The sequence below is a fragment of the Lemur catta genome, chromosome 1, assembly GCF_020740605.2.
Source record: "Lemur catta isolate mLemCat1 chromosome 1, mLemCat1.pri, whole genome shotgun sequence".
Lineage (NCBI taxonomy): Eukaryota > Metazoa > Chordata > Mammalia > Primates > Lemuridae > Lemur > Lemur catta.
The window spans coordinates 40,659,697-40,671,157 of NC_059128.1; the positions used below are offsets into that span (position 1 = coordinate 40,659,697).

General features: G+C 42.0%; 1 protein-coding gene across 1 annotated transcript in view; it reads left to right on the plus strand.

The window, feature by feature from the left end:
• ATG14 (autophagy related 14) overlaps positions 1-11,461 on the plus strand; it is a 34,795-nt gene that overhangs the window by 19,347 nt on the left and 3,987 nt on the right. Inside the window, exons 6-9 of the mRNA XM_045566675.1 lie at positions 2,253-2,482; positions 3,141-3,258; positions 4,575-4,665; positions 4,744-4,829. Coding sequence (XP_045422631.1) covers positions 2,253-2,482; positions 3,141-3,258; positions 4,575-4,665; positions 4,744-4,829 — 525 coding nt within the window. The remainder of the gene's footprint in view (positions 1-2,252; positions 2,483-3,140; positions 3,259-4,574; positions 4,666-4,743; positions 4,830-11,461) is intronic.

The window sequence follows — 11,461 nt, forward strand, 5'->3', positions numbered from 1 at the left end:
GGTGAGAGCCTGACTCACACTCCTGATTAAGAACCATCTGAGGAGTGATGTCAGTTGCAGTCCCAGCCAGCTGTTTATTAGTTGTGTGAAAGAGGCATGTTCTTGACTTTGAAGTCTTGTTTCCTTGTCTGTTAAGTGGGGATTTAAAAATGCCTACTTCACAGAGAAATCATGAGCTAATATATAAGAAAACACTTAGTGCTTGTGGTCTCTCAGATGGTGGGCACTACATGTTTACTTCCTGGTAACTGTCATTTGTTTTGTGTCAGCTGCTGTCAAGCACGGAATCCTGTGGTTTTAGACTTTGGCGCTGGTGCATGGATACCCTAGGTATTTTTAAACTTCCCTGATGCTGCTGCTACTCAGAAGATTTGGAAGCTACCATCAAAGGCGTTCCTGTAGTCTCTCACTAACCACCAGGCTATTCTAGTCCAGGGCTTTCCTATCTCGTTTGGCTGCTCTCGCTCTCCGGCACCTTTCCCTGGAATCTGACAGTAGTGGCCTCTTGCTAGTTTTATAACTATTCTTTCCTGCCTGTATTTCAGTCTGTCTGTTAGTTTATTGCCAGAGTTGACTTCCTAAAAGCCTAGAAGTCTGATTGTTGGTTCCAGCTTGAAAACTTACTCTCTGACTCTAAGTAATTTGTCCTTAGTAAGAGTTGGCAAATAGAAATATAAAAAGGCAGATTCAAAACAGAGCAGACTATAAAGTTTAGAAAGAGGACCTCAAGGTGGCATTTTTGGATCCGTGGGGGAAAGTTGGATTATCCAAAAAGCCGGCCAGGCCTTTGAGGGAGGAGAAAGGGGAAAGCTGGCCGAACAGAAACATTATGCCAAATTAGATTCTGATGGGTCAAAGATAGCAGTGTTAAAATGCATCACAGTAGATAAAGATGAAGGTACTGTTCTAGATTTTAGGAGACTGACAGCTGAATGCAATGTGTGATCTAGGACTGGATCTTAAACCTCAAAAAGGCTATTAGCAGGACAATTGGTAATAGTTGGATAAAGTCTATAAATTAGTCAATAGTATTGTAGCAGTGTTAATTACCTGATTTTGATCATTGTATGTTCCTGAATTTATAATTTGGGGAAGTTACAAGAAAGTATATACAAGAAAGCTTTAAAATTCTTGCAACTTTTCTGTAAGGCTGAAATTTTTTTGAAAAGAAAACATTATATACTAGACGGGAGAACATGGAGAAAACTTTTCTCCTATGCCTGTGTTGTTGTAATCTTTTACTTAGTGTATATTATTATATACCATTAATTTTTTCTTTTAAAAAAAAAAGCTGGCAATTTTGAAGTAATCCCCATACTGAGATTTCTTGTCCATTTGCATTTCTCTAAACTTTCCCCCACCCCTACATTGGAAAAATTGTCTTCCATGAAACTTGGGAAGGTGGGGCGTGGCAGGGTGGGGCTGCACAGCAGGACGTGAGCAGGGACAAGCAAAGCTTCACCTGTATTTATAGCCGCTCCCCATCACTGGCCAGCATCACTGACTCAGCAACCCCCTCCCACCCTGCCCTCGTCCGTGGAAAAATTGTCTTCCATCAAACTGGTCCCTGCTTTGAATCATCTCTAGATTGTTTATGATACCTAATACAATGTAAATACAATGTAAATACAAGGTAAATAGCTATAGTTTTAATTGTTTTGTTGTTGTTGTATGGTTTTTATTGTTCCCCCCCCCTCCCAATATTTTCAAGTCCGCAGCTGGTTGACTCCACAAATGTGGAACCTGTGGCTATGGCGGGCTGACTGTACCGTGTGATGAAATGGGAGCACACATAAAGCACTTGTGCTGCATACTGAAGTACCATGGTTGTTGGCTCAAGGAAAAGCTCTGGAGTGATTGAGTTGGGGGCTAAACTATCTGCTCTTTTTTTGGACAGTAATTGAAATTTTTCTGAGTTTTAATTTCTAACACAGTAAATATCAGTAATCTAGCCCATACAAACAAAAGTTCTTTGGGATCCTCAAAATGTTTTAAGTATTTAAAGGGGTGTTGAGGACACATAGTTTGAGAACCTCGCCCTCACTCATGATGCCGTCTTCCTCACACACGTGGCGCTTCTGTCTCACAGCTGGTTTGATGTTCATCTCTGATAGCAGCATCTTACCCATATAGATTCCAATTAAATTCCTCTGCTCGTGTGCAACTTTCATGGTCTGGCAGGTCTGGCAAGTATACTGCATGTCCTTAAAAGCCTGGGCTCTTGAAATCCATGTATGTCTTTTGACCTTTAGAGATCCTGCAGACGTGTCTTCAGAGAGTGACAATGCCATGACCTCCAGCACCGTGAGCAAGCTTGCCGAAGCCCGGAGGACGACTTACCTCTCAGGACGATGGGTCTGTGACGATCACAATGGAGACACCAGCATTAGCATTACAGGGCCCTGGATTAGCCTCCCTAACAACGGGGACTACTCTGCCTACTACAATTGGGTGGAAGAGAAGAAAACGACACAGGGGCCTGGTGAGAGGCAAAATATTCTTTGAAAACTTGCATACATACATAATGTATTTGTTTTATCAGTCCTAAATGGACATTGAAATACCCCTGCAGTTCCTCTTTGGAGAATGATTGTTCTTTTAGTCATTCAGCAAATATTTAGTGAGCACATGCTTTGTGTCTTGCATATTGCTGGGCACTGGTGGTACAAAGGTGACTGAGACAGCTGTAGTCTGAGAAGGGCAGGAAATGAGTAAATGATGGAAGCCACCTTACATGGGGGCAGGGGTTCTCTGAAAAGAACCAGCGGCTTCCTGGGGCAGGTGAGGGGACTAAGGAAGGGATGACTGCTCCATGGGTAGTCAGGAAAGGCCTCTCTGAGGAGGTGACATTTGAGTTGGGCATTCATCGTTCTGAAACCACATTATAAAGTCTGAGTGATCAGACTTTAATTTCATTTATGCTGGGCCCGTTTAGGCCCATTTGTTTATGTTACATTCTACTCAGCAAAAAAACATAAATGATGAACCATTTATAAAGTCTGGCCATGAAGCTTCTATTAAGTAAGGAGTAAAACTTCTAACTGTCAATAATGATAAAACTGTAAACAGTAAAATCTTGGTTCAGTAGTATTTTTGTTGAAATTAAAGTTGTTTTGTATGTGATTGTTGTTTTACTTCAGACATGGAGCATAATAACCCCGCGTACACGATCAGTGCGGCATTGTGCTATGCGACTCAGCTGGTCAACATTTTGTCTCATATACTTGATGTAAATCTTCCTAAAAAGCTGTGCAACAGGCAAGTAACTGAAGGTGGTGATATCATCTTTATCGTGGATCTCTCAATTCTGTTGTGTTCTTAATTTATTCTGATTAAACCAAAAACAAAAATTTAAGTATTACCAAGACAGAGTAGGTCTAATTGAAGTATTGAGATTAATTTCAAAAGCCTTATGTGCAAATTCATCTTACAATTATGAAGTCTCTGAGAAGACCACAGAGAATATAAAAGGAAAAACCAAGATATTCAGGGCGAATAATGCTGATCCTCATGTGTAAGAACTGGGTAAATTGTAACAGTTGAATTTTTTTGTGTTTTGTTTTTTAAAATAAAAACCTCATGTGGTTTAAAACCGGGGAAAAAAAAAAGTAAAGATATACAGTCTACCCAGTTCCTGCTAAGACAAGACCTTCCTACCACTCTCTAGTTACTCTTGCATTTCAAGCAAATACAAGCATGTTATCTCTTTCCCCACCCCCCATTCAATCACAAATGGTAGCATGCTTTACTACAGTGTTTTGCATTTTCCTTTTAAGTTCTTAATTATCTAACAAATATTCATGGGGTACTTTCTGTGCACCAGACACTATTCCGGGCACTGGGGGCTATACTGATGACAAAAACATAAACCCTCTTGGAGCTTACATTTTAATGGAAGGCACAAGTAATAAATCCACAGTATGTCAGATGGTTGTGATAAGTGCTGTGGAGAACATTAGGACAGAGTGAGAGGAAGGAATCATGGAGGCATGCAGGGGCTTTCTGTGTTTGAGTGGGTGTGTGGTCACGTGGGAACCTGAGGGAGCCAGGGAGCAAGCTGTGTGGACCCCTAAGGAAAGAGGCTGCAGGCAAAGAGAATGGCACGTGCAAAGCCCTGGCTAGAGTAATGAGGGCAGAGAGGAAGGTAGGGGTGCAAATCTTGTGGGGCCTCATAGGGCCATTGTATCCTTCAGCTGTCATTCTGCATGAAAGTGGACAGTTACAGAGTTTTCCTATCTATAAATGTACCAAGATCTTACCAGTCTTTGTTGATAATTTAGAGAATAATCCTTGTACATTTACCATTTCACTGGTGTGTAAATATTTGTGTAGAATTAATTTCCTGAAGTGGAATCACTTGGTCAAATGGCATATGCATTTGCAATTTGTATAGATGCAGTGAAATTGTACTCCATGAGGGCAGCAGTTTGTTCTTAGAAAGTCTCTGATAAATGCAGTTTACTAAGGATGCAAAGGACACAGGGTATGTTTTATGCCTAAATGTAGTGTAAGTGGACATTTTAACGTAGAATTCCTGCCCAAAAAACCCACTTTATAAATTGTTTGTTTTACAGTGAATTTTGTGGGGAAAACCTCAGCAAGCAGAAATTTACTCGAGCAGTGAAGAAATTGAATGCAAATATTCTTTACCTTTGTTTTTCCCAGGTATGAAAAATGTATTATGAACTAATTTTTAATCTGTAACATAGTCGCAAGTATTAATTAATTCTTTGCTTTTTCTAGCATGTAAATTTAGATCAGTTACAACCACTGCACACCCTCAGGAATCTAATGTACCTGGTCAGTCCAAACTCCGAACACCTAGGCAGGTAAGAAGGGTGTTTGTTGCTTTTCTCTGAGTGTTGTTTTTGTGACTACTTTTAAGTAGAGTTGTATATGTTGGCAGAGTACCAGGGGCCTCTTCGCTAATCCCAAACTCACAAAGAACAAAAATAAAACAGTCCTATACAGAAGGAAACAATGGCTAATCATATCTGAAATTTTATGGTCCTTTTTGTAATCATTTCTCAGAGAAAATATTGAACTTTTTTTTTTTTTTTTTTTGAGACAGAGTCTTGCTTTGTTGCCCGGGCTAGAGTGAGTGCCGTGGCGTCAGCCTAGCTCACAGCAACCTCAAACTCCTGGGCTTAAACGATCCTACTGCCTCAGCCTCCTGAGTAGCTGGGACTACAGGCATGCGCCACCATGCCTGGCTAATTTTTTCTATATATATATTTTTTAGTTGGCCAGATAATTTATTTCTATTTTTAGTAGAGACGGGGTCTCGCTCTTGTTCAGGCTGGTTTCGAACTCCTGAGCTCAAACAATCCACCCGCCTCGGCTTCCCAGAGTGCTAGGATTACAGGCCTGAGCCACCACGCCCAGCCCATTATCGAACATTTTTAACATGGAAAATGCAATAGGAGAGCCCAAATGTGGCTGGAGTAGGGCCTTCTTGTGGTTTCCCTGAAGGCCAAAGGCCATTTCCTTGAACCTACATCTGTTTTTTCTTTAGCCCTGCCTAGTGTGTGCCTTGTTTCTTTCCATTTCCTTTTGTTCCCACTCACTCCTTGCCCCTCATAACAGTTCTTCACAATTTTCTTTTCATCACTGAGTTAATCTGGTCACCATTTGTTGGAGAGAAAGGGTATTGGAGGTTTATGGGGTGAACTGGGTTTAAACTCATTGGCTAAAAAACAAGTCAGTAACAAAAAACACCAACTAGGACTGGTCTGTGGGATCTTTTTATTCTCTTAGCCCCATAAAAGCATAAAATATATGAGGCTAAGCTTTGGTACCATCCAAGCATCCCTGCTCTGGGTGCTTACCCTGTTTTCCTTGCTCCTGGCAATCTGCCCATGTATTTCTGTGGAGACAGGACATGGGTAATGTAGGTACACTTTTGAAAGAGAACACAAAGAAAAATAAGTGGTGGGAAAGTTCTTCTGCGAGTCTCTTCCCTGTCATCCATTTGCTTTGACACTGGAACCCTAATCCCATTCATTGGTTCATGAGCGACAGAAACCTGAGTGTTAGAAATCCATCCCAGTTTTAGTGGTTGATTTCTGTGGGTTTATTCACCATCTTCTCTGTACCTTATCTGTAAATGGCTCAACAGCAGGAAATTTATCCTTAATAATAAGAGCTGGTGGCTCATGCCTGTAATGCTAGCACTCTGGGAGGCCGAGGCGGGAGGATCGCTTGAGGTCAGGAGTTCGAGACCAGCCTGAGCAAGAGTGAGACCCCTGTCTCTACTAAAAAAAATAGAAAGAAATTAGCTGGACAACTAAAAATATATAAAAAATTAGCTGGGCATGGTGGTGCATGCCTGTAGTCCCAGCTACTTGGGAGGCTGAGGCAAGAGGATTGCTTGAACCCAGGAGTTTGAGGTTGCTATAAGCTAGGCTGACGCCACAGCACTCTAGCCCAGGCAACAGAGTGAGACTCTGTCTCAAAAAAAATAAAATAATAATAATAGCTAATATTTATTGAGCCAATATTTATTGACACTGGGCCAACCACTTTACATGATTTGAATCATGTCCTTCCTACTTTACAGAGAGGAGAAACTAAAGCTTAGTGTGGTCAAGTAACTCATGGTCATGGTCACAGAGCCAATAAAAGTAGTGGAGCTATATTAATATTGCTATGGAGGCCTTGCCATGGAAAGGATTTTTTAAAAGAAATAAAGTATATTTATGTTGAGAACAAAGAAACAAAGTTGACGTTATTGTAGATGATATAAATATTGAACTGGATATCCAAGAAAACTAAGAAATTTATTAGAAATGATAGTTCATCACTTATAAGTACAAACATGAAAAAAATGATAGTTCTGTCTAGTGACTAGATACAAGAGGAAAATACAAAAAGCAGCTGCTTTCTCTCATATGCCAATACCAACCAGTTAGAAAATGTAATAGAAAAAAATCTTCCTTTTTATTAGGGCAACAAAAATTATAAATATATAGCAATCCTAATAAAATATATGTAAAACCTATATAAAGAAAATTATGAAACTTCTTCAATGGACTATATGAGGAGTGGGACTGAATGAAAGAAGGCCCGAGGCAGTGAAGACCCTTACGGTTGTATAGGATGGGAAGGCTCCGTACTGCAAAAATGCCACTTCTCCCAAAAGGAAAACTGATCCTATTTCACGGAGCCTTGACAAGCTGATTCTAAAGTTCAGCTAGAAGCATAATCTGCAAGGAAATTTTAAAAAAGAATAATGAGGGATGGGATTGGTCCCTTTCAAAAACACAGTGTAAAGGTAATTAAGACAGGTGCTGTTAGCATGCAAATAGGTGGAGCAATTAGAGGAAGAGAATAGTTCTGAAACAGACTCGTGTTATGTGTGGGAATGTAATAGGATAGGGGTGGCATTTTGAATCAGATAATAGCTCAATAGTGTTGGGCCAGTTAGGTATTCATGTGGGGAAAAAGTTGGAATCATACCGTATTCCATATATAAAAATCAATTCCAGATGATATAAAAGACCTTATTTGAAAAAAAACCTATAAAATAACCTAGAGAAAGGACAATGTTTTATAATGATAGGATGGGAAGGAAATTCCCAAGCAGGCACCAAAAACCAATAAAGAAAAGTAGTTACATATTTTGAAACCCTAAATGTCTCTGGGAAAAGATACCATAAACAAAGTTAAAAGACAAGCAGTAGATGGGTTTTACAACCTCTGTAACTGCCAATAGGTTAAAATCTAGACTACTTAACAAAATTTTTCAAGTCAATAAAGGAAAGACCAACAACCTTGTGGAAAAATAGATAATTCAAACAGGCAGTTGGCACAAGAGATGAAAGTAGTACTCAAATGAAAAAGTCTTCAGCCTCATTCACGAATAAAGCAAAGCAGCTGGGCGTGGTGAAAGCCTGTAGTCCCAGCTACTCTGGAGGCTAAGGCAGGAGGGTCGCTTGGAGGCCAGGAGTTCGAGGCTACAGTGAGCCAAGATCATGCCTGTGAATAGCCACTGCACTCCAGCCTGGGCAACAGAGCGAAACCTCATCTCTAAAAAAAATAAGTAGAGGTCAGGCGAGGTGGCTCACACCTGTAATCCTAGCACTCTGGGAGGCTGAGATGGGAGGGATCGCTTGAGGTCAGGAGTTCAAGACCAGCTTGAGCAAGAGCGAGACCCCATCTCTACTAAAAAAATGGAAACAAATTAGCTGGACAACTGAAAAATTAGCCAGGCATGGTGGCGCATGCCTATAGTCAGGCCTTCCATTTACAGGGCTCTGCCCTACAGAAATACACGCACAGCTAGGCTGTCGCTCACATCCGAGTTTATGGCCAGAGCTTCAAAAGTCCCTTTGTCACACCTGCCTCCACCAGAATCAAAGCTTAGAGAAGATCATGAATGGAACCTGGGTGGGACTTCCTGTTTCCATTCAGACCAGCAGAACTGAGGATCCCATCCTGAAACCAAGATTAAACTTTTTCTGTGAAATAAATTCAGACTTACAGAAAAATTACAAAAAATAATAACACAAAGATCCATATACCCTTAACCCACATTCACCTATCGTTAATATTTTATCCCATTTACTTATGATTTATGCAGTCTCTGTGTGTGTCCATAAATGTGCATGCGTGTGCGTGCACACACACATGTACAAACATTTTTTTCCCTGAACCCTGTGAGAGTAAGTTGCACACATTGTGTTTCTTGACCCCTAAATACTTTGGTGTGTATTTCCTAAAAATATTTTCTTAACCTAGAGTACAATTATAACATCAGCAATTCAACACCGACACAGTACTGAAACCTACTGCCCATATTCATGTTTTGTTGGTGGACCTGACACTGAGCTTGAGCATTTTCCCTCCAGTACAGGATCTAGTCTAGAGTCGGGTATTGCATTTAGTTGCTATGTTTCTTTAATGCTCTTTAAATCTGGAACATTTTCACAGCCTACTTTGTCTTTTAAAAATGTTAACATTTTTTTAATTTAAAGCACAGGCCCCTCCTCTCCTTTTAGTAGAACTTTGATTTGGGGTTTCTGTGACGTTTCTTCACAATCAGCTTCAGGCTGTGCATTCTAGGCTGGAATAGCGCCCAAGTGAGGGTGTCTCCTGGACAGCACATCTGGAGGCACGCGGTGTCCGTCTGTCCCATATTGGGCATGTTACCTAGATCTCCCAGTCAAGATGCTGTCCAGTTTCCCCACTGTGCAGTTCCTGTATTTTCCCTTCCTTGCAACTAGTAAACAGTCTGTGAGGGAGACACTTTCACACCATGCAGATACCTTCTTATCAGAATTTCCCCCTGGATTTAGTATATATTGATGATTCTTATCTGATCCAATTTCTACCACGACAGTGTGCATTAACACATCAGTATCACCCAAAGCCCATAGTTTACATTAAGAGTTCACTCTTGGTGTTAATACATTCAGATAGCATTTTGAAATAAGATGTATTGTGAAGAGACTTTTATGAACCCAGAAAGATCATTTTTGCCTTAATTGATAGAATAACTCCCTGCAGCATCATGAGAAAATGAGTATTCTGGCTTCAGATTTTGAGTAAAGGTGTTAATTATTCAGCTAAAGTAAAAATCAGAAAAACGACTTTATAATTGTTGTTCCCTGAAGACATTAAATGAAAAAATTCTTTCACGGGTTAGTTGTGAGGGCTGTGCCTCTGGCTCAGGCGGGTGAGCCAGGTAGGTGGTAGCTCTCTAACCTACAAGTGCTGGGAGGGAGGTGTCAAGTGGAGAAACATCCCGGTCCTCTGCACAGGCTCTCCTCCTGCTCCTGGAGCTTCTCAGAAACGTAGGTTGTCCTTAGGACCCAAAGTTGCTCCAAACTGGCCACTTCAGGAATCATCCATTTGTTCGCTTTTCATTGTAATACTCATTTGCGCACCTGCTGCATTGCCAAGTGCACTCTGACCCCTGGGATTCTAAGTAGAGAACTGGAGTCCAGTGCAGCTTCCAGTGGGGAACACTCTGCCTGGAGAAAGTATCGTTCCTCCTTATGTCACTCCTGCCAGTCTGCTGGGAAAACCGTTAAAGAGGGGATCTGAAAGGACCCCAAGCGTAGACAAAGGAGCATCAAAGAGGAAGGCAAAACAGGCTGAGCCCCCAGAGCTAGGAGGAAGGAAGGAAATGGCTATGGTAGAAAGCTGACTGGGGCCAGAGAGGTAGCTTGGGAGAGACAGACACTTAACCTGGCAGTAAGTGCTGAGGCCCTTGGACCGCACCACTGAACAGGACAGGATCAGCCTCGTGTAGTAAAGCAGGGAGCTAAGGTATTTTAATTGTTTGTGGCCATTTTTAGTAAGCAAATGCCATGGCAGCTCTCCAGCCAGATGAGGCAGGTGGGAGGTGATGGTGATCTAGCAAGGGCCAGGACCTGGGCTAGGGTGACACGCTGAGAATGGAAAGGGAACTTATTTGGTGGTATCAGGTAGCCCAGTGACCCCAGACATGGAGTGTGAGCAGGAGGGAAGAGGGCAGCAGTCCCAGCTGGCTTATGCTTTGAGCGTGGTTGACAGCCCCAGATACCCGAGAAGATGTGAGGGATTAGGGGTTGGCAGGCCAGAGGATATTTGGGAGTGGAGCTAGGAGGAGAGGAATCTGGAAAGATGGCTCTAGAGTAGAACTGTTTGCTAAGGGAAAGAAAAAGGGAAGGGAGAAAAGAAATGAAGTGTAAGGAGAACCTTAAGGAGACAGAAAAAGGATACTCAGCGCCAGGATGCTGGCTGCAGTGGTCATTAGCTTGTCTGGCAGAGAAAGTTCCAAGAGGAGATAGGAAGATTGGGGGGGAGAGCCCCCCAATTCTCCTTTCAGCCCTTGCAAAATAATGACTTGTAGGCAGGGCCGGGGTCTAGTAAACTTGGGAGCCTCTGGTCTGAGGGCCTGTTTGAAAATATAAGTCGTTCACTGGAAACCAAGGGGAACACCCTGTAGCACATCTTCCAATTTAATTAATACTTGTAAAGCCCTAAAAACCGTGCCTGGAACATAAATGTTAGCTATGATTGCTTTATTCCAGCTGGGAAGGATAAGGGCTACTTGCCCCAGGAAAAAATGAGATGGTGCAGCTCTCTCTGGTGAGGTGCCTTGGAGGCCAGCGCTAGCCTTTTATCATTCCGAAGGCCGGGCGCGGTGGCTCACGCCTGTAATCCTAGCTCTCTGGGAGGCTGAGGCGGGCGGATCATTTGAGCTCAGGAGTTCGAGACCAGCCTGAGCAAAAGCGAGACCCCGTCTCTACTAAAAAAAAAAAAAAAAATAGAAATTAGCTGGACAACTAAAAATATATATATAAAGAAAAAATTAGCCAGGCATGGTGGCGCATGCCTGTAGTCCCAGCTACTCGGGAGGCTGAGGCAGTTAGGATCGCTTAAGGCCAGGAGTTTGAGGTTGCTGTGAGCTAGGCCGATGCCATTGCACTCTAGCCTGGGCAACAGAATGCGACTCTGTCTCAAAAAAAAAAAA